Genomic DNA, 23,893 nt, shown 5'->3' on the forward strand with positions numbered 1-23,893 from the left:
TTTGAATTTCATCTACCATTAAAGAGATTATTTTATCGTTGTTTGTAAGAGCTTCGAAGCGTTGCCTTGCATAGGCTAGAAAATTCTCATCGACCTGTTCATGTGAAGGGTCAAGACTAAATTTACTGCACAATTTTTGAAGAGTATTGTTATGTGGTAAAATAAAGTAGCCCAGAGTTGCGTTAATTTATACGAATGTGTGGATATAGAATGCAATGCACAGCTCTGCAGAGGCCTTCTGCTTTAGAAGGTGTTACAAAAACTCGCCAAGCTGTGAACAATAAATTAAGTTACAGCTGAAGACTAAAATTAATGAATTAAATTCCAATTAAAAATTAATGAAATTGCAATTTAAAAAGCAATAATTTTAATTCATTGCACGCCGTGTGGTAGGAGTCTTCAATGCATGGCCACATAGGCCACATTTGGTTCACAAAGCTTTTTGTCTTGGTACCTCAAGATGTTATGAACAGTGGTCGAATTGCAAGCACTTTGATTTTGTTGTTGAACAAGCATTTTTGTGCTTCCACCTCATAGCCAGAACACAGTGGACAACATATTTAACATTTCTTGAATAAGTTGGTTTTATTTGTTCAATTACTTCATTTTTGTAATGTTTCCATGAGTTATATGAAACAGTGCAGTGCTAATTAAGTTATCATTTTGCTCTGACTGGCTATTATTTGCATTCTGTGAGCAAATTTCCCACGTGTTGGATGAGTACAGCGTCGTTAATTCTACATTTTTAAATATTTTGTCACCCTTTACCATTTAAAATTTCATTGCTTCAGGAACATTCATGTAAATTTTGAAGTCATTCTGACGATGGTTCTTTTTTAAAAATGTTTTGAAATCAGAACTTTAGTTATAATCACCCAGTCTATCGTAAATCATCGCTAATTAATCTGCATTATTTATGCTTCATTAAACACATTATATTCACCTAATTTTCTTCACAGTTTTGACAAAATAGCTTCCTAATTAAGCATGAAAGTAACTGGAGAAAAACTTTTATATATTATATGGTTAATAGTATTAAGAATTTTCAAACACAAAGTAATTCACTGAGCTAAGCAAAAAAAAAAACTAAATTGAAAAAATGGATTTTTGTTAAAATATAAGAAATATTTGCAGATTAATTAATAGGGGAATAGTGTTAATTACATTAATAAACTTTTATTTTAATTAATTATTAGAAGTTTGAATGATTTTTTAGAAATTTTATTGTTTTTAATGTTAATGCCATTTAAAATCAAAAAACCAGTCTAAACCAAAAAAACCTGGTTCAAACCAAAAACCCAGTTTTGGTTTTTCTCAACCCTGCTACACGAGGAATTTAATATTCAACACTTTGATGCATGGAAAGCGAAACACTGTATGTAACACAAAAATAGGCTTTTAATAAAATATTTAAAGCTTCCAGTCATCACATATCTCTCACATGAATGATGATGAATATGCACAGTGATGATTTTTTGACAAAAAAAAGATTCAAATACCAATGGCAACCGAACATTGAAGATACAATCCCATTACAGAATCAAATTACTAAAGTACTTTGCCAAGAAGATTCATAAGATGTGTCTTGAAAGTTGTCGCAATGGGTTCGACAGAATCATCGCTAAACCCGTCCTTCGGTATGAAAACAAAAAACAGAGTCATGGTCTCTTCCGATACTTTACGGTGGATGAGAACGTCGAGGCAAAAATTTAAAGGGTCTTTGAGTTTCCTGTCTTTTCTCTTCGCCATTGCCGTAGAGACTTCATGAATATATCCCATCATCTTGAAGACATAATCAGCAGAGTTGGCTCCAGGTTTTCTTGTTTTAACCGCAACCTTCATTGGAAACCAAGTCTCATAGAAAGCTGTACATTGCACCGAAAAAATGAGTTGAGGCTTCTCTAAATTCAACGATTCCCAAGTTTGCTTCCCGAATTTCGTGAGTTGCCACTCGCCGATAAAATCCATAGGAGAATCCTCAGAGTTATCTCCCACAACACGACAATCCACAGAGTTCAATTCTGATTCATGTGGCTTGATCTCATTGCTCGATATGACGGGAGGACTCTCGGGTGCTCTTACTATTTCTATCTGATCGACAATTTCAGTTTCGAGGAGCATGCAATAATCCAACAAGTGTGTGGCTATGGAACATATCTTTCCCAAAACATTCCCTGTAGTCATCTCAATCTTCCGCTGAACAACAGGAGAGAAAGACAGTGAAAAAGAAATCTTATTCACAAACACCAAACATCTGCTGGGCAACTCAGAGAAGGCTGCAGAAACATTCTTTGTAGAATTACTGGTGAAAAGACGGAGAAATTCTGTGACGCCATATGGTCCATCACTGCTTTTAAGTGTGATTGATGCTGATGCCACCCAATCTTTGAACAAAATCAAGGTTTTCACATGCACGAATGAGGTGAGATTCCGATTCAATTGGAACGGGTCCTGTATGCAGAACGGACTAGTCTGCAAAATAAAAACAATGATGTTACGCGATATTCAATTTCAGCGATCAATACTCAAGATAAGAAAATAATTGGTTATAAAAATTGTGTTACCAACAATAAAAATAATGCACTTGCTGGTGAGGTATACAACAGAAAATCGCCGTTAGGGGTGAGCAAAAACAGATGAAAATTTTCAAGGTGGTAATGCATATTTTAAGAGCAACACAAAAACATTTTTTGTCATAGAATTCATGCTCCAACCGCAGTGGTGTCAGAGGGTAAGAATAAGGTTTGAGTATAATGAACTAAGGAAAAAACAAAATCATAAATATTTACTTGGAAATTCCTGTCATCATCTGTTCCGAAATCTTCAAATAGATCCCGCTGTATCTGTGTACCGGAGTATGGGCATATAACCAGAGAGAAATCATAGGAGTCATAAAATTCGAAGAACTGGATCAAAAGCTGCCCTGAAATAGTGAACATATTCTCGTCAATTCCTTTTCGCAAGTTTCGAGGGGATTTCAAACCTTAAAACTAATCACGACATCAATCTGAAGCCATGGTATAAATATATATACCGATAGATTCCTTGTTCTTCGTCTTAGGAATTCTGTCTACGTCGTAACACAAAGAGCAATTCCAACCATTTGCTTCTTCATAGAAATCTACAAAAATTGATTGCACAACTTCATATAAAACACTAAGGAAAAGCATTAACACCACAACAGGCAGTGAAAGTTCTGCAAATTCCTAAAATAAAATATTCCTTATATAAATTCTTTAAATTCTGCAGAGGAATGTGTACAAGGTGCATGTACAGTTAAATAGTAGTAGTAGTGAAAGTTCTGAGAGTAATTTATTCAGACTTGCCAACATTTGTATGGAAGTGGTCAGTAACAATGTATGCTGACCGGCCGGAGGGAGAGGGTTCAGTTGATGTGATCTCCTAACATGCATGCGCGTGTGTGTTGTGAACCTAACGTGAAGTTTGGTTCTGTGCAGGGTTTAGGCTAGATAAGAAATTCCTTTAGCAAAAAAGAGAAAATCAAGGAAAAAGAGTTTAGCAAAATGCAACAATGCTAATGATTTATGGTTAGATGTCTTCTCGTTTCGTACCTCCTGTACACATTTTTGCAAAAGTGGCTACTTCTTAGCATTCTAAGATTTTCTTTCGCATTTTGCAAAAAATGCGACCGTATCTTAAACCCTGATTCTGTGTAATGTTGGTTCTGTGTTATGATGTTGACATTTATTTTTTGAACTATGAGTGCAATTGCTTCCCCCCCCCCCTTCAAGTATGTCTTTGTTATCATATGCAGCGGTATTAAGAATTCAAATTTAAACATTGTAAGATGTTTGGGGAGTAACTGTGTAGAGCATAGTTTCCCAACCTTTTTTGTCCCATCGCCCCCCCAACGCAATCTAACCCATAGGATCCTATGTTATACCCGTATTTTATAGAATTATTTCTTTTCAATGTCATTTTTCAACCTGACTGGTGGGCCATGAAAAGTGCTCAACGGACAATGCCTTGAAGACCCCCCCCCCCCTTAATATCTTTGACAATGTAGATCCATACCAGTGATAAGATTTATTAATAGCGGTTTCGGGGTATCAGCGTCCATTCACATAAAAGACATGTTAGTGGCTCACTCAGGCTTCTGCAAGGGTAATGAAGAGCAGTTAAATGTCTTCCAAGAATATCCATTACATGATCTATTGGGTTCAAGTCAGACGAAATGGATGGCCATTCCATACGAGTCAATGTTTCAGACTGAATGTAATGCTCGGCAATACGAACTGTGTTAACTGATGCATTACCGTAGACAATCATAGCATCAGTCTTGTGACAGAAAGAAATTATGTGCATGTATGGTGTAAGAAAATCATCTCGATAGTGCACTACCATCTATCAACCTCTAGTGAAGAGATGAAGTTCGGTGTGGGTGCCAACAGCAATTTCTGTCCAGACCATCAAACCACCATCACTGTAGGCATTCCTTTCATGGATGCCACTAGTCTAATATCAATGTTATGGTGTTTTCCACATTTGTATTTGCTGGGAGTAACTGTGTAAAGTATAGTTTCCCAACCTTTTTTGTCCCATCGCCCCCTTCAGAAATTTTTTTCTCCCATCACCCCCAATGCAATCTAACCCATAGGATTCTATGTTATACCCGTATTTTCTACCGCACCCCTGGAACATTCCATTGCCCCCCAGGGGGTGTTAACGAACACGTTGGGAATCACTGGTGTAGAGCAAACCAAGAATTATCTGTGTAAACATATTCCCCATTGTTGTGGGGTCCACAGGAGATTTCAAGATCAGTTCAACCTTGCCCTATGGTATAAGGAAGCAATGTGAAAATACAGAACCTGTTCAAATGATGTCATTTATGCATCAAATTTATTATCACCCATAAAATCCTTCTCCTCAAAATTTTTGATGTCTAATAGTTTCCACTAGTGTTTGCCTCCAAAGTATGTAAAATATAGTAGCTTTTAGTTTTTACTGTTTGCCGCAGTGACAAATTTTTGGTTTGTTGCTCAACTTTTGAGCAGCAGTGTAAATGAATAAGTATGAAATTAAATGACATGCATTCACCCAATGATGATGAAATACTTACACATTTACAGTCCCTTAATAAGGAGAACTTACCATCAAGAGGACATTTCTAGATCAAAGGAGCTCCTAAAAATCCAATGGGGCTGAACTACAATGCCTCTCTGAGATGGCCGAAGTCTGAATATTATAGTCTTAAAATGACAGCGGTATGCCAAAATTGATTGTCAATAATATCAATTATTTTAAAGCGACGGTTTCATGCACACGATGAATAAAAGATGGATGCAGACAAATACCTACCTGCCAGATGTTGGAGATATTGCACGCATGGCAGTACCGGAGGCACGGTATTCTGCAGGAAGAACACAACCAGCATGGTGAAAGTATAACTGGACATGTTCCCAACTGAGATAAGACGATGGTATTTGGCTAAATAACGCAGCGTCATAGTCAACTTCAAGAATCGAGGTTCCAGGAATCCATAAGTCCTCAGCAGTTTCGTGTTATGCACCACGAGCCTATGGAAGGAAATCAGAACATTCAGGGAATTGCTGTTAATATACTGATTATTTATCTGTTCGTCCGACTTAACAAGGTTGTACTTTGACATTTTATCTCGTTGGGCAATTTGCCTGTTGTGGCGTTGTATTTGTATTTGTACTGTCAGAAGACCATCTGTAGCAGAACGCCTCCTAGCGACACTCGACTTCAACTGTACTATAAAAAGGGTAAAGATGACACATGAGTCAGCCTGCTCTATAAATTGGCTACATGTAAGATGGCCTTCTTCAGTAACATCATGAGAATCATGCAGAGGCCTTCTGCTATAGATGGTGTTGTCTGTAATGTATTGTGAAAACGCTGTGTATCCACAACTTCAGTAAATGTTGCAAATTCGAATAAAAACATCGCTGAAAAAAATGGTACAAATGTACAAAAAAGAAATTAAAACTACCACAGGGGTGAGAAGTGACAAAGTCTATTTCAGAGCAGTTTTGGAGCAGCAAATTGAGGATTTCGAGCAGCAAAATATAAGATTCGGAGCAGATATTTATAAATTGGAGCAGCGAAATAAACAATATTTTCGTTAACCCTCAGCCCTTTTCAAAATAAAACTGCACTGTCTTTTGTTATCAAATATCTTTTCATCAGCTTGTTTTTTGTTTTTGGTGTTTCAGGCTTTTGACACCTTGTTTGAAAGAGCGGCTGTCATAAAATTTTTCGCACCAGTCTATTTAAGATGATTTTTGCTTACTGAGGGCACTATTTGCTGTCTTGAACAGCAGCACTTCAAATGGGCTAAACATTTTCTAGTCTTTATAGATATTATAAATTTTCTATATCAAGTTTTCAATTTGTTTATACTCAGAAAGAAATTGTTGCAAAATGGGAGAGAATTTTGGAAGAACCAACACGATGGTTGGCGATTCAGCACTCATTATTTGGCGAGATTGGCGATCTGACACTCGTTATTTGGTGATTTAACACTCATTATTAGGCAACATCGGTGATTTAATGCTCGTTATTCGGCAAAGTTTCTAAATTAGCAATCATAATTCAGCGGACATGCTCTTTTCACTCCCGGAATATTTTTTTTCACGAAACATCAGGATTTGACGAAATGACGATCGACTACAGTAATTTCTGCTGCTTCCAGTGGCGACTTTTTTTTTTAAATGGAAACTGACTCGCATTTGCGCTTTAAAGCTGAAACACCATTATAAACCATCCTCAGTTGCACGATCACAGATATTATTGGGGTTTCGTGATGGAAAGCCCGATGATGGGGCTATAGTTGAAGTACAGTGGCATAAAACAATCTCTTTTCGGAAAGAATCGTTTCGCGGCAAGCAGGAACAAAAAATTTCTGACGTCCTTTCCGAAATTTCGGGCATACTGAAGCAAATTTCGCTATTTGGTGCAGAAAAATACGAAAATACCCTATTGGAGCAGGATGGCGCAGTGCAGCGCAATTGGCTCAAAATTCCCACCCCTGCAACCAAAATTACAGGAATTTCCTGTAATATGAGGCACAAGTGATCTATAAAATTGTGTCAGACATTTTACTGGACCTTGGGTTCAGAAAGATTGAGAAATGCTGATATAGAGGAATTCATTGCCAAAAAACGTGTACCCAACAAACTTTCGAAAGAAAACTCACGTGTTGCTGCACGAAACATCACACTGCAATCCAGTTCGCGCATGAACGAACTTGACGATAGGACACCGAGCTGGTATGTACAGCACTTTACTGAAGATTTGCTGTCTCGTTCGCAAAATTCTCTGCAGGAGCTGCACGTGTGTTTCAGGATGGATATCATCGAGATAAATGCTTCTCCCCTCTAAGCTCCTGAGGGAAGGCACTCTCTCTTCAGCCTTGTTCTGCAGCGGGCTCCAAATTCTTTGCTGCAAAAACCAAGTAAGGCAAAATATAAATGGATCAACATAACATAGATATTCATTTCCTACAATGAAAAAATAAAGAAAAAACAAGCACGACCATGAAAAATATTGCCTTTTAAGGATAAATGTTTTCGTTATCTCCTTCATATGCAAATCATGATATTTATACATCAAACGAATGCTATCATACAGAACTATAATTTCTATAAGGATGAAAGAGAAACTGGACTCACAAAAAAACTGGGAGTTGGCTGGAAAAGAATGTCAACATCACAGCCTTTAAACCCAAGCCCGTTATATGTAGAGCCAAAAATGATGGCTTCGCTTAGTGGATAATACTTTCTAACTGTGTTCAAGATGTCATCACAGATAGAATTCCGGTCGGCAAAATCCTTTTCTTGTAAGGAGAATTCCCTGCATAACATTTCCATCACCTGATCAACCTAAGAGAAAGATCGAAATGGTTACAAAGAGAAACCAACAATCGTCATAAAGAGGCTTGAAATAAAATTATTCAAATGGAAATTTTATCAGAAAAATGATTATTGGAATGTTTTTAAACATCAAATTACACTGAAGCGAATTTCTAACTTTATGCAAAATTTCTTCTTGTTTTCTAACACAAATTCTGACAATATAAATACAGACATCCCTTGGTATTCACAGCAGTTATGTTCCGTAGATGACCACAAATACACAAAATCCATGAATAGCACAAACCAAAAACTTTTGCTTTTTCTAGACATCTCATTCACATCTGCTTTGTGCAGCAGAAGTAAGGGGGAAACCAGTGATTCTCAGCAATGTTTTCTGTAAGACTATTATAAGATCTGTAAGCCGTTTCTTGTTCATTCTAGTTAATTTGTTAGAGTATGGTAAACAAGGCTTCCTCTACCAATTTTTCTGTACATGAAGAACGTGCCATATGAAAAACCATTGCCGAATTATACTTATGAAGCCCTTGCGCTATGTTGCTTATAATGAACTTGTCTTCAATTTCTTAATCTCGATCTTCATGGAATATTGCTTTGGTTTCAGGAGCAGTCTGCTCGATTAATTCCCTCCTCTGCCTTCATAGAAATGAATGTATCATCAGGCACACTTTCTGGTAAAGATTCTTCCAACGCCAGATGACTGTTTTCATCTTTATGGCTTCCACAGCTCTAGCAATGACACTGATGGAATCGTTGACATTCAGCCATGACTTCAAGATGTTTCCTGCATTTGAATTTTCTTTGATTGTCCGAAAATATGTGCCTGATGCTATATAAGAGAAATGACTGAGCATAACACTTGTATAATGTCAAAATGAAAAAAAAAAAAAAAAAAACTGATCAAACGACCAAAAATAATCAATAGAATTTGTGGAAAATCCTTCATCACCTAACTTTTTTTTAGCCAGTAACTGGAATAACAGCTAACTGTATTGCCAGCATCTTTCTAAATGCTCAGGACATCTGACTGGAATTTTCATAAGTTGCACTATACAGGGTAATTCAGAAAAGACGGGAAAAACTTTAAGAAGTAATCGTGCACACCAATACAAACAATTGTCATTGAAGAATACATGGTCTATTATGAAATGCAAATGCGGTAGCACGTTTCAAAACGACCACTCCACAAACATTAAAATGGCATTCCTGTTGAAATTTATCGGGAGAAAAAGAACACCATGCATGCAAATGTAACTTGGAAAAGAAAAAACCATATACAAATCTGCATTATAGTGAATAAAAGGCATGGATGCCAGTCCTGTGAAATTATTCTAGAGCATACAACCCTTCTAGTTGTAACGTACGGAGATGAAGGTGCACTTTAATAATACTGAAAAAGCTGGTAGTATACCTGCATACAGTTTCTTCTTTTCTCCCAACAGGAACGCTGTTTTAATATTTGCTAAGCAGGCATTTTGAAACATGCTATTGCGCGTTTGCATTTCATGTTAAAACATGCATTCTTTGATGAAAATTGTTTGTACTGGTGTGCACTATCACCTCTTAAACTTTTTCCCATTTTTTCTGAATCACTCTTGTTCTTGTCAAAACCAAACAGTGAAAAAAGGAATTTGATATTTCCTGCAGATGCATAATTAAACGTCAGTCACTTAAGAAAACTTATATCTCATCGAACACTTGATTGTTACATTTAAAAATTTTTCACAGTATAACTTTCTTTCTGCAAGTTTCATCAAAACTGGTTGAAAACTCTACGTATTATAAGTAAAAAAATGTGATGAAAATTGGAATTTTTACAATAAATATATCTCCTTGAATTTACATGCTATTTCCATGGAAAATTCATGCATGTATTGCACAAAGTAAGATATTCTGCGAAAGTTACAAATCATTTGTAGCTTTTTATGATACAAAAAGATTTGACAAAAAAAAAAATTTTCGTCAATCCCCTAAATATTCATAATCTGTATTGGAAAGTGTGAGTTCAAGTATTATGTTTATAAGCCGAAATTGCGAAACAGTATGACACAGTTCATTTACTTGAAACTATTAGGTGAAATTACACTGCTGGCCACCCAAATTGCAACACCAAGAAAGACAAGAGATATCGCAACAATATTTATTTTGTAGATAACATGTTGACCAAGCATCAAATGATTAAATTTATAGACTTCTGTGAAGTGTGGTTCCTGCCAAAATCAGTAGCCAGAGTAGCCGCCATTGTTGGAGATCACCGCTGCCACACGCCTCAGCATTGATTCAAAGAGACTTTGGATGTGTTCTTGGGGTACAGCAGACCAAGCAGCTTCCGTTGCCAAAGTTGATCTGGTGTGGCAGCTGGGGATGTAATCTGGGTCAATCGTTGAGCAACCATGGACCACATGTTTTCTATCGGCGAAAGATCCGGAGAGCGAGCTGGCCAGGGAAGCAATTCAATCTGGCGATTGACGAAGAACCTTTGGACAATGCGTGCCACGTGTGGTCGCGCATTATCCTGTTGAAATATGGCTGTGGGCAAGCCCTGAAGGTAAGGAAGGACAACTGGCTCCAACACCTCGGAGATGTAGCGCTGGCTTTTTAAAGTACCGGCAATGCGTACTAGAGGAGTGCGAGAGTGATATCCAATACCGCCCCATACCATAATACCCGGTGCAGGACCAGTGTGGCGGTGCATAACGCAGCTGTTCAGCATCCTCTCTCCACGGTGTCTCCAGACTCGAATCCGACCATCGTGGTGTTGTAGACAGAAGCGTGACTCGTCAGTAAAGACAATTTCATTCCATTGTGCAGTCCACATTTTTCTTTCATCGCACCATTGGCGGCGGAGACGTCTGTGGTTCTGCGTCAAGGGTAGACGAAGCAATGGACCTCTTGCGGACAGACCACTCTGCTGTAAACGGCGTCGAATGGTACGCGCAGACACTGGATGATGCGGTACAGACTGAATGTGCTGTGCTATGGTTCGTGATGTGGCTGAGCGATCCGTCACTGCCATACGCACAATACGCCTGTCATCACGTGAAGTGGTGCACTGAGGTGGATGCGATCGAACACGTCGGTCCGTCGTACCCTCCTGCATCCAACGATCACATATCCGCATTACAGTTGTTTGGTTTCGTCCAACACGACTACCGATTTCCCTGAAAGATAATCCACAATCTCGGTAGGCCACTGTCCTTCCTCTGTCGAACTCGGACACTTGATCAAAAAATGATCGCTGTTTTCTACGAGGCATAATTGATCGTTGTTTTGAAAAAACCACAAGAAAAACACAATTGCCGTACTTCAAATCGTCGAAATCTCCAAGCCTTAAATAGCGCTTTGAAGTGGCGCCACAGGCGCGCGTGATGTGCGTCTGCGCTGAAATTCTAATCATTTGCATATCTCACCTCCGCTAATGCATGTTGTAAATTTCATATTATTTGCGTGCTTCCTTCAGGGTGTTGCATTTACGGTGGCCAGCAGTGTAGTAAAGCGGCCACTCAGTGTATATTTAAAGGCTTTCTTCAAAAATTTCCAACTCTTAAAAAAAACATGAATATCTATTTTCAAATCGAACTGAAGAGAGATATCATAGCTCACGATATTAATAATCTTCAAGATTGAAAATTTAATAATATCAATTGCCTCTGAATTTTGACTGCAATGTTTTCGAAATTCTAATCATTTGCATATCTCACCTCCGCTAATGCATGTTGTAAATTTCATATTATTTGCGTGCTTCCTTCAGGGTGTTGCATTTACGGTGGCCAGCAGTGTAGTAAAGCGGCCACTCAGTGTATATTTAAAGGCTTTCTTCAAAAATTTCCAACTCTTAAAAAAAACATGAATATCTATTTTCAAATCGAACTGAAGAGAGATATCATAGCTCACGATATCAATAATCTTAAAGATTGAAAATTTAATAATATCAATTGCCTCTGAATTTTGACTGCAATGTTTTCTTTTAATTTTATTGCATTGCTTTTCATTGTATTATGTATTGTATCTTTATTTCATTGTATTGCTTTTTGCAAATGGCTTTTACTATTAATGTATTGATGATACATTGTATTGCTTTTCTGAAATGGATACAAAAATATATAGGAATATGTTAAATATTTATCCATCCCATGACAGTAAAAGAACGTAGTAATCAGAAAATATTTAGAGTTTGAATTTCAACTGTGAGAAATGATTGTGAAATGACAATTAAAACAGCAAAAAGTACCTCTTTACAATTTTTGAGCTTTGCCACAATACTCTCATGATCAAGAAGAAATTGCTCGTTGACACGATTCGAGCGCTGCTCATTTGCTTCAACATACACCTTTCGTCCACCGATGTAATGCGCAGTTTGCATCGAATTGTTTCGTTCCTCCGTAGTCTCGAACTCAACAAAACCAAAAGTACCCTGCAAATAAATGAGAAACTCAATTCACATGTGATTCGGGGGGGAACAAGAATTCAACCAGTATAATTCTTCACACAATACAGATTCAAAAATTAGGGAGGGAAATGTAAATATTTGCATCCACCTTTCTCTTGTCGATGATGCACCGTTGCACAGTACCATAATGTGAGAAGTAGTCCAAGAGATATTCTTGCTTGGTACCACGAGCGAATCCTGCCACGAATAAGGTGCACTCATCATTGAGACTTTTCTTCAGCTTTTGCAAATGGCTTTTACTATTTATGTGCTCATTGTGTTGCTTTTCTGAAATGGATATTAAAAAAATGCAGGATTATGTTATACATTTATCCATCCCATGACAGTGAAATGACAAAGTAATCTGAAAATATTTGGAGTTTGTATCATTCTCATGCAGAGATTCTAAAATGCAAAGCAATGCTTACTTGTGAAGCATTTCAGATCGCAGATCTTACAGAAAGTATTTATGTCACCCTTCTGAAAAGATGAGATAAAAAATAATCGTGAAATATTTAAAAAAAAAAATAGATTGAAATTTAAAGCAGTTTCTTAATTGAATCGCTAATAAATTGATGTTGCATTTGCTCGAATGTAATCGTCTGTATCAGCTTATTAAGTTTTATACAAGCACTTTTACAAAACTTTTATAGTGTAATCCACTATACATCAATAAAGAAGGGGACAATGATTCATTGCTGATTGCTGGAAGGCTTATAATTGCCCATAATTATTAGGGTAGAGGGGCTACAACCATTTCAAAGTTAATCACAGTGTTGATTTTGTCGACTCCAAAACATGCCAACACCATTGAGAGCACTTGACGACCCGCAAAGAGCTAACTGCCAGGCAAATTTAAAATTTTATTTGACTTTGTTTTTGCTACATAAGACTTGTGAACAAAAAAAGAATTGACAAATTTAATGCTCTTTTTGAGATAGTAGGGATGTCAAATTTGAAGATTTCCAAGTACCCGTCTACTGCAGCGGTTATCAACCAGTGGCCGCTTGAGGAAAATTTAAAACAAAAAACCAGTAAATTTGAAAAATGTAATATTTGAGTAAAAAAAATAAGTCAGTAACTTTGATGAATAAATAAAAAATAGGCCTACAGCGCACCAAGGGCTCTGTGGTCAAAAAACGTTGTGAGAACCGCTGGTCTAGACAAAAGCTGGTCATGATCACAATTCCCCCTTCAAGCATTCAATTCGAAGTTAACACATTCCTGCATTCTTTCCCATGCTGGGAAGTGTCGCAAGGCATTCATTTTACTTATATCAGCAATAACTTGCCGGGGTCCATCAACAACATTGACACTAAGGGGCCTTTCAAGTATTAGGCTACGTCTGCAAAGTTTTAGCCATTTTTGACCCCTCCTCCACTCCCATCAGTGAAATTTTGTCAGCACTGTTCCCTACCTCCTAACGCATATTGGTGGGATCAGAAATGTACGCGGGAGGGGGAATAGGGGGCTCGTGCACTTCCCCCTTTTCAAACGAATTTTTTTTTAAATTTCTAAAGAAAATACATGTTATTATAATCGATTTCTGTTAATTTTAATGCTATTTGAAAGCTATGAACTCAAAATTTCTCTTTTAGAAATTCATTGCGACCCACCCTTTAAGCCATATATGGTAAACCCTTGACCCGTGGACCAAATGTGGCCCTGAAGATAATCTGATGTGGCTTGCCCCCTCTCTCTCACACCTAATTTTGTAAAAATGAACTGAACTAAGCGGCACATTTACAAATCGCTTCAATGACCCGTGGCAACAATTTCAGAGCATTTGAGTGGCCAGTGGCACATTTTCAGGTCACTAAAATAGGCCTCAAAGATTACTTTCACATTCAAAGATCACTTAAATAACCCGCAACATAGTTACAGACCAATTAAACAATCTGTGGAACATTTAGAGATCCCTTGAGTGACATATGGCACAGTTTTAGGGCACTTAAGCAACCCCCAGTACGGCTCTACATCACTGAAGTTACCCGCGAAACATTCCCGGATTACTTAAGTGATTCGTGGCACAGTTCCAGAGCACTTAAAGGATCCGTGAAACATTTAGAGATCACTAAAGTGGCTCTGTAAGGGACTTATCAATAGGGAGAATGTTAGTTCAGGTGCCCAATAACTGTTGAAAGATTTTTTCCCCGTTTTTGGAGCACGGAATAAGATGCCATTAAGAAAATATTTGATATCTTCATAAAGAGTGGTTGATGACATATAAGCATCATCCAAACACCCCCCCCCCCTCCCTACTATCATCAAAAGTCAGCAAACCATAAAACTCTCCCCCATAGATTCTGACGTAATACTTGAATGACCCTTAATATATGAAAGCGTATAAAATTCTCATGACATAAGGTCATCACAGCATAACACGCATTGTTAACATCTCTGGCATCAGAAAGCATTTAAACTTTATAAATCACTTCACCCAAATCCAAATATTTCTGATTTGAATTCAAAACACTTTTTTGTTTTTCTTTTACTTGTGATAGGCCTAGAAGCACTTCATCCAATGAATCGGATCAGTTATTCGGTGGAGCAAAAAGGAATCTGAACCAAAAGCTACTGATCTCAATTGCCTTGACGATAGAACTCACTTGTCATTGTAGTTCAGAATGCTAAGGTACGTTATGACTTTTCCTAGAATTTAAAAAGCTCTAAAGGCGCTTCGCTTTTAAGGGCGAAAAAAAAAGAAAATGAAGTGAATCTGGATTAAAGGAGACCATGATGGTGGTGCAACTGGTTTTTTTTTTCATTGTTATAATTTTTACACATGGGGCGAGTGCCAAACGATGTTGACACATACTATAAAAAAAAGGAATTTCATCATGACTGTTTAAGGTATAATTAGCTATGATTGATTAATTATAAACGGAACAATAAAACAATTAAAGAATAATGACGGCACAAAATCTTGAGGTATTTTACCGAGCAATGTCTTATTTTAATATGTTTGTGTGAACCAGCCTCACAATTTCCGGCTATCGTTGTTTGGTTTCTTTATTGTAAATATTCATTTTCAACCCAGAAATCGCCAGAAATTATTTATTTTTCCCCCTCCAGGAATTGTTTATTTTTGTTAATTTCAATTATCGTTGTTGTATTTTCTATTGTTGATGGGCTTTCCGTTAATGTTGTGTTTCTTAACAATGTCTGTAGCGTCAGTTAAGCATTGGCTGCTTTTCATCGGGCTGTCGGGCACAGGGCCGCAACTAAGGGGGGGGGGCAAGTGGACATGGTGCCCCGGGCGCTGGACCAGAAGGGGTCACCGAATTCACTCTTCGACTAATTCTTCTATATGGCAAGGGGCGCCACTATGCCGGTTTGCCCCTGGTGACAAAGTATCTAGTTGTGGCCCTGGTCGGGCGTGTTTGGTGCCGAGATAATGTCGCCAAGGGAATGTCTGGATTATACTACAGCTGTTCTAATCGTCAATCTATACATTATACTAAAGCTGTTCACAAAGTGCTTTTGATTTCCACCGTATGTTGTGCACAGTAGCACGTGTCACATTTCGCAACAAGCAAACACCATTCAGAATGACCTGCAAAGCCTACAACATGAACACGGCCTACAAAGTTTTTGTACACTCGTTAGACAGTAATCCTGCCTTATTATGGAGAATTATATAGGCTATTATACATAAAAGAACCCACCACTAAAACATATTTAATAGCACGGAATATTCGAAGAAAGAGCTTAAAATACTTCATTTTGTAAAAGATAACAACTGAAATGACCAGAGCGAAAAAGAAAATGAAAGAAATCATCGCAAACTCGTGCACTTTTCACTCACCGGTTCTGACATGATTGTTTCTTTTAGATCTTCATTTTCTTGTTGACATTTCAGATCAAGTCGGCTTTGACCGAATTCAATCAGATTCGAATGAATCTGAGAAATTCCAACAATCAATAAATCATCAAATATGAAGAAAAAGAACCTATTTTGGAATTTTTTTTTACGTTTTATCATTTAAAATCATAAACTTTAATGTAATTAGCCCTATTAACAAAAGATGACCAAGATTTCTTAATCACAACAAGTCCAGATTTGAGAGAAAATGGCTTCTTTCACATCACAAACTTAGAGCCTACATTGCATTTCAATGTTATCAATTAATACCTTCATGACCATACGTCCCGGGAATTTATACCTGGGGAGGGGGATAACGTTAGACAATGTAATTTTTACCGTGATATTTATTGAAAATTCTTAATATTTATCTAAATTTGGTGATAGTGAATTATATTTTACGTGAATGAGCAGTATTTGTTTCAGAATTGACTTGATATCCCGGTTTCGTCTTTATAAAATCTAGCCACTGTTGCCATTTTTGTTGTTACATTTTCACTCTTTTTTTTGTTTGTTAGTTTGATTGATCTTGTTTGGAGTTCAGTGATGGAAGGTAATGGATTTTCTTTGCTTTTCGTGGCGCGTCATGGCGAATAAATTTTCAATTCAGGTTCACCAACGCCGTGATTGACACAAGGGTCTTTCGATTCCAATAAAGCGTAAATGTTATTTTAAGACTTAATTCACACTGTGTCACGTTGATGGTAACACAGAGCCGCAACCACCACAGACCCTTGGTCATCCGGGTCATGCACGCTTTTCGGCGCCCCTTCCCCCCCCCCCCGTTGTGATATTGAAGAGTGAATTCGGCGCCTGCACCCTGGTCGAGCTCCTGGGGTGCCAGATCCGCTCATTGCTCATTCCCCTTCGGCGGCCTTGCTAGTGTCTAACGGTTTCGGTGGGAAAAAAATGGTTGCCCAGTTTGATTGTTGCATGACTGCATTTATAACAAGAGCAGGGGGGGGGGCCTCATTAGGACGACGCTGACAGGGCTCCAGCCCAAGACTATTCTTATCCACACAAAAATGTAATTCACTTTAGGGGGAGGGTCTATGGAAATTCTGTGATTAGGGAGCCTGCTTCAGTATGTGGGGCCCATGGCCTGGAGTCAGGGGTCTGTTCCAACCTTTTTTTCATAGGCTCCTGTTGTAAAACTTTTCCTTGTTTTTGTGGGAACAGCTTTGGTATAAGGGACAAGTTGGCGATTTCTGGGGACTTTTTTTTCCGACGCCGAATATGTCCAACGGTCCGAGAAAAAGCAGCCAGACACTACGTGCACCACAAAAAAAAATCGCCAGCGTAGAAAACAGCAAAAAACAATGAACAAAAATAAGCTCTGGATTGTTTAAAAAATAAAACTGGATAAAAATAAATCAATCAGGGTTTAAATAAAACCCGGGCATTGTTTAAAATAAAGCCCGGACCGTTGTTTAAAAAATCGATCAGGGTTTAAATAAAACCCGGGCATTGTTTAAATAATAAATCGATCAGGGTTTAAATAAAACCCGGGCATTGTTTAAAATGAAGCCCAGACCGTTGTTTAAATAATAAAGCGATCAGGGTATAAATAAAATACGGACACTGTTTAAATAAAGGGGGAAAAAAGGGAACAATGCAACCTGACCAGCAACGAAAATGTAATCCAAACACTCGGCACAAACGACAAAATGGCTGTACGACTGTTTGAAAAGACGCGCTACAACAAATAACGCCGCCTGGCAGAATTTTCCAGAACAGCGACAACCCAGCAGAACAACACTGAACCAGAGTGCGCCAACAATGGCAACTTATCGCCGGAAAAAAAGTCGGCAATTTGGCGTGTCCCCAAAGCTGTTTACAGATGCAGTACAATTCAGATCGCTAAGAACGCCAGCATAATAGCACTGGGTTGCAGAGTCTGGATACCAGATAGACTTATATCCCTAATCACTTTATTATTTCAAAGAGTCCAGGTTTTATATTTATATACTGAGATTATTTATTTATACTATTATTTATATTATCGTTGGTTTCCACTTTTATGTTTTCTATGCTATGGTGATTTTTTTCTTCTGGTATCCGCAGTCAGTTATGGCCTTGGTGACATTTTGTTGGGGTTTCGGACCTTTTTCACATAAAAAAAGTCACCAAGGAGATCTGGATTACACTGCATCTGTCCTGCATGGGCTTATGAAATTCTTGTTCCTATAGATATTTTTTTGTTCCGCTGCAAAATTAATAATATTTACGATGTCATCACAAATTTTTTTTTTTCTTTTCAATTTCCCTTTCTGAGAGAGAAAAAAAAGTGCTTCATATTTTTTGCTTACGATCTGATGACAATTGAGCCGATTTCCCAGAAATTTCTGGGTTTTACAATGGACATAGGCCATTCCCTGATTTTTTTTCCCCCACAACAATTCTTGGTTTTCCCTGACCTGTACAAGTCCTGAGCCACAAGTATTTTACCGATCTCTCTCAGGTTCTTTGGCGGGGACTTACCGATGCATAAACATTCACAGGAATGAGGATTTGAGAATAAAAAAGTCCTGCTAAACTGCAGCAGCTATTCAGACATGTGTGTCTCTTCGAATTCTTCCATCCGAGTCCATAGAATATTGCTCTTCTATTTGAACGCATGCCACTCGTACCTAGCATACGTTAACAGGCCTTTTCAGATTTCTACCCTTCGTAACAGTAATATTTTTTTTTGGTTATGTGCTCGGTGTTCCACAAGGGTTGTACTGCATGTCTGAGAAAATGCTTCCCGTGTATGTTTGTATGTTTACTTTTAAATAACAGCTTTCGGCGAGAATGATTGTTTGTGCGTTTATGATAATTTTTGTTGCTGTGAATGGTGTTGGTTAAGCGTATTTCAAAATTTCAGTTAGCAAGAACAATGTTGGTGGAGGGGAAAACTGCCGAATCGGTACTGCTATTCTGCAGGTACTTAAGGAATAGCAGTTCTTTAACAACTGGAAAAACAGCCAAGAGTCAACCAAGGGGGGGAAGCCACCAAAATTGAATTTTTTTTTATTAGTATGCAAATAAAAGATCAATTAAACAGAATTGTTACATTTTTACAAAATCTGTTTTTTTACTGAATTGCGTTCCGTTACACGTTCCTAAAGTAAGTTTAATGAAGATGTATATATGGTCAGCTGTACAATTAGCATGACTGCTGTGTTGAAGCGTTATCATTTTTGATGCATGAATAAAGAAGACGAGTTTTGCTACAAAATTAAAAGTGTCTTAAAACTTCTCTTGCTTTTAGTTTCAGAGACCAAGATGAATGAAGAGGAATCGAAGCAGAGTGATCCGGCAAGTAAGTTAACAACTAAATAAGGGTCAGTCTGAAAGTGGTGCCAACACTGGGAAAGTGATTCTTACTTATTTTATGGAAAGTTTAAATTATATAAAAATACTGTACCTGTTCACCCGCCCCCAGCGTGCCACCAAACTCGAGGGAATCCAGATTTTTTTAATGTTGGGGTTTCTGGTCCATTCCCAGGATGCCGGGAAAAACGAGGTTTAATAAGGATCACAGTATGCATTCAGACAATTCAATGGATTTCGATAACAAAGAAATCTGCAAATTTTTTGGTATCTGTGATTCAAATTTCCTGGTGTGTTGTTCTTCCTCAATGTTTCTAGGCATGCCGGCTAAATAGTTAATTTTCCGTAAGTGCAGTTAGGGCAAGATTTCTGTCATCAGGGTACACAGCAGCGATCTCGACCCCATTTTTTGGTTATTGGTTCATAATGAAAAAAAAGATTCACTTGGAAATGAAAAAAGTAAAAGTTGCTGCATTCATTACATGATAATGCATGGTACACCCCCTCTCCCCGTAAATATTATAAATAATTATATTGCCATGTAATAAATGCAGCTGCTCACCAGCACATTTTTTTTTTTTTAATTTTTAAGTGAACCTATTTTCATTATGAACTAATAACCAAGAAATGGGTCGTCGCTCCAGTACCCCTGTATTTGTTGTTTAGGAACACACCCCCCCCCCAATCTATTCCTGTCAACTTGTGAGTAATGGTAAAGTGGTATTAAAAACGACTTGTAAATCTTTTTAGTGATGTCACAGCCTGGCATGACGTCACATGGAGCTATTTGATACAGCTGCTACACATAATGAAATATTATACATCGGCGATGAAAAAAAACTTCACCAACGACAGATTACAGAAACTACCAATTACAGAAATCTTGCAGCGTTCAGCATCAACGTGGCGATTTTTTTTTCCCCACACCAAGCAATCGCTTCTTTCTTGACAGCTAACTAAAGATGGCAAAAAACACATATGATTAGATGAAAAATTAATTTATTACATGAATCAATCTAATGTGGGATAATCAATGGAAGTTGAAAAAAATAAGGAAAAAGTTTGGTAAATGATTCACTCCCCCCCCCCCAACCATTAAATATATATATATAATATCTGGGCTGAAGAGGACCCTCAAAATTACTAAGTTGTCTCTGGCCTGCTATTATTTTCACACAGCTTGTCTGTTGAAGGCAGTGCTATTCACAAAAGAACTTGTTCCATTCATGAAATTATAGGCCTGCAGCCGCTGTGTTTAGCTTATCAAATGCATTTTGTTATTTACTTCCCTGCTGGGACTGCGCTATGTTTTTTCCAGATATCTTAATGAGTAAGGCTTTGGGTGCCATGTTTCACTTAATCCAAAGGCCAGACGCTGCAAAATTTAAAGATCACACCAAAACAGCATTTTTGTTGCCAATGTAGTTTTTCCTTGTTACAGATGGCAATTATCAAGTAGGCTAATAGAATTAGGGGGGGGGGGGTTAACTCCCCATTTAGCCTTGTACAAGGCTCCCACTCGTCCTACTTTTCTGTAAAATGTCCTACTTTCTTGGTTTTGTCCTACTTCTCTTACTTTTTTTTACCAAAACCTATGAACAAAATTTGTATAATTGATTTTAATTGAGGAGGGAATCATTGATATAATGCCAAATAATACGAATGCAGTAGATTGCAATTAATGATTCTGCCAAAGCAGAAATTGTATCGTTTATAAAGTTATTTGGGGGAGGGATGTATGTGGACCATTTGGTGGTTTAATAATTTTTCTTTTGCTTAGTTTGAGGGTTCAACAAGTAAGAGTAGCGATTAAAAACTTTCATTTCTGTCATTTTGCATTGACTCCAAAAAAAGAATGTAATATATATTGTGAAGAAAGCGGAAAAGAATTATCTGTGGTTGCCAATACTGTAATTTCTGTCATTTTGCTTTGACTTGAGTCAATCTTACAGGATAGTCAAATAACGCTATGAAAGAAAATTTTTTTATTTCCATTGTATTATGATTACTTTGTCTAGGGGGGGGGGGTACCCTTCCCCTGTCCCCTGTACTCTTTCTAATTTTTTGAGTGGGAGCCCTTGTCTAATATCTGCATTTCTAGTCAGAGAATGTGAAGCTTTTGCCGAACACACACACACAAGTAACAATCTGTGTTTTAGGAATTCGCTAAAATTAACATTCACCTATAAAATTTTGTATGTGATAACTTAAGTCTGAGGCCAACACAAAATTTTGGATGTTATGTCATGGTGTCTGAAAGCATATAAAGAAGTAGTTGCAAAATCCTGTAAAGCCGCAAGAAACATTCGTTTTTTGTCCACTTTTTCTATTATTCTCCCCTTCCCCTGAATAACCTGCAATGTTTTTTCTTGTTATTCGGGGGACTATGAAAATATGTTTGGTTATTCTGTAATTTTTATTTTGCCACTTATGATGAGTGAAGTATTTCTTATCCTTATGTGATGTATTTGCTTACTGGTTATCTGTCATGGTTTTTCTTTAAATTTACTTCAGAGACGGCGCAAGCAACTCAGCCTGGTGTCAAAAAAGAAGAAAGACGTAAACTTTCAGTTTATGTTGGAGATTTGTTACCAGGCGTAAGCGTCTCAGAGCTCCAGCAATATTTTTCTAAATTTGGCACTGTCACAAAAGCATTTTTTACACGAAAAGGACGGGTAATTTTTGTCATTTTCCTAATTTTTTTCTTAATCAAAATGTTCTTTTTACCTTAATTTGAACCCTAAAAGGTCTTTTTCCTATTCATTTTGCTAAAACTTAAAGATGTAATAATGCAGGAGCCTGTGATCTTTTTCATAGGTTTTGTGATGTGTGAAAACAACAAAAAAAATTTCAATGTACATGGTTTCAAAATCGGTCCAAGCATAACAGGCTTTAAAAGTAAACAATAAAGGGTGTATTTTGTCCAAAATTCTATCACCACCATTGCAAGGCTAGATTGCGACACATTTTAATTAAAAATTAAAAAAAACATACACAATTAAATTAAATGCTTCAAAAACATTAACATTGTGCCACATTTGAAACTCTTAATCCATTACTTTAACATTACAGAAATGTACTGTAGAGTCTCATTTATCTGACCTTCGCTTATCCAACATTCTGTATTATCCGATGGCTCACCACAACAAAAACCAACAATTGGCAACAAGAACTGCAAGTTGCGAGCGTGAGTGTGGGTTTTTTTTTGTTCCTGACTTCACGGCAGCCAATTAGTTACCCCGATTGTGCAGTGGTGCGCCATCTACACTATGACTATGATGATCAGTATGAAACTGATAAAGAAATTGTTGCCATTGTCACTTACGTTGACAACAAAATTGATTATCAAGATCTGAATTTCACACAACGACTCAGGCTCTAGAAACTGCGATTGAATACGTTGAGCAACAAGCAGAAGTTACAGGAATCAATATAATGATGTTTCAAAGATAAGACTTGGCAGCGAAGATTGGCATTTTTAATATACAATACAAATACAACGCCACAACAGGCAAATTGCCCAACGAGGTGGCTGAACATCATGGATCCCCGAGCCATTTTTTGGAGGCCCTACCTACTACTGCTACACCACCACCACCCCCCTCCCCGCGGAACCCCCAACGAATCAGTACATGCGGGAATGTACGTGTAGTGAAACCTGACGTGAAGTTTTTTTGTTTCTCTGTAATGCTTGTTATGTGTAGTGCTGCCATCTGCTACCATTTTTTCTAACTATGAGTGAAGTGTTATGATTGAATGATTTATCGTTGTAGGACTGTTGCTCTCTGTGGCGAGACTTTTTAACGGGGAGATCGACTCGCATTTGCGCGTTGAAGTTGGGAACCACAGAAAACCAACTTCAGCCGACCACCACTGTGGGGTTCGAACCCGGATCCTCGCATCGCGAGTCCGTCGCTATACCCACTCGACCACCACAGCGGCTATATATATATATATTTATTTATTTATTTATTTATTCGTTGCAACTGCATGGGAAATTAGTTACATTTGCCAATGATGCTGCAGTAAGCATATCGGCTACAAGTGATCGAGTATTAAAGCAATATACAAAAGAAGATTTGAATTCAGTATTGGCTCTATAAAAATAAACTCTAGTGTTAAACGTCACAAAAACAAAATGCGTAAAATTCCAGCTTCAAAGAAATGGCATTGAGATTTCATTTCCGATAAGATATCACTCTCTAAATTGTATAGATGAGCTCTGTGATTGCTCTCAAATAGAAAAGACTAAAACCTTCAAGTATTTAGGAATAACATTCACACAATAGAGATCTGAAATGGAAAAATCATATAGAAATTATCAACAATAAAGTAAAATATTACAATATAAGAATGTATTATCTTCGAAGTATTATGTCAGAAAATTCTTAACTATTTACAATGCATGGATCCTGCCCAGTATTC

At 37.5% G+C, this 23,893-nt stretch overlaps 2 protein-coding genes across 4 annotated transcripts in view; one reads left to right on the plus strand and one right to left on the minus strand.

Annotated features, from left to right (window-relative positions):
- Positions 1-1,379: 1,379 nt before the first annotated feature.
- On the minus strand, positions 1,380-16,152 carry LOC149068446 (speckle targeted PIP5K1A-regulated poly(A) polymerase-like). 3 transcript variants are annotated; one of them, XM_089251627.1, is made up of 10 exons: positions 15,957-16,108; positions 12,717-12,768; positions 12,398-12,576; positions 12,091-12,273; positions 7,659-7,868; positions 7,184-7,428; positions 5,323-5,540; positions 3,035-3,121; positions 2,790-2,923; positions 1,380-2,472 (listed from the first exon to the last, which is right to left on the minus strand). In XM_089251627.1, the coding sequence occupies exons 1-10, from the start codon at positions 16,068-16,070 to the stop codon at positions 1,549-1,551; spliced, it is 2,346 nt and encodes a 781-aa protein (XP_089107753.1). In that variant the 5' UTR covers positions 16,071-16,108; the 3' UTR covers positions 1,380-1,548. The 3 variants fall into 3 exon arrangements, with proteins under 3 accessions (XP_089107753.1, XP_089107754.1, XP_089107755.1); XM_089251628.1 differs by having other exon boundaries at positions 1,382-2,472; positions 16,097-16,152; XM_089251629.1 differs by lacking the exon at positions 12,717-12,768 and having other exon boundaries at positions 1,382-2,472; positions 16,097-16,150.
- Positions 16,153-16,433: 281 nt separating this feature from the next.
- Positions 16,434-23,893, plus strand: part of LOC149068447 (poly(A) RNA polymerase, mitochondrial-like) — a 40,203-nt gene continuing 32,743 nt past the window's right edge. Inside the window, exons 1-3 of the mRNA XM_089251494.1 lie at positions 16,434-16,706; positions 19,407-19,457; positions 21,983-22,143. Of these exons, the coding sequence (XP_089107620.1) occupies positions 16,700-16,706; positions 19,407-19,457; positions 21,983-22,143 (219 nt within the window). The 5' untranslated portion in view covers positions 16,434-16,699. The remainder of the gene's footprint in view (positions 16,707-19,406; positions 19,458-21,982; positions 22,144-23,893) is intronic.

The sequence above is a fragment of the Pholcus phalangioides genome, unplaced genomic scaffold, assembly GCF_987345545.1.
Source record: "Pholcus phalangioides strain wild (caught in Gottingen) unplaced genomic scaffold, Ppha-v1.0 ptg000027l_1, whole genome shotgun sequence".
NCBI lineage: Eukaryota > Metazoa > Arthropoda > Arachnida > Araneae > Pholcidae > Pholcus > Pholcus phalangioides.

Excerpts from the sequence above, each read along its gene's own strand:
- LOC149068446 (XM_089251627.1), bottom strand. The coding sequence starts at position 16,070 with ATGATTTCTTTCATTTTCTTTTTCGCTCTGGTCATTTCAGTTGTTATC. Across the intron at positions 3,122-5,322 it reads ATATCTCCAACATCTGGCAG|ATTTCTATGAAGAAGCAAAT; the intron begins GTAGGTATTTGT and ends CAATTTTTGTAG. Across the intron at positions 2,473-2,789 it reads ATGATGACAGGAATTTCCAA|ACTAGTCCGTTCTGCATACA; the intron begins GTAAATATTTAT and ends TTTATTTTGCAG.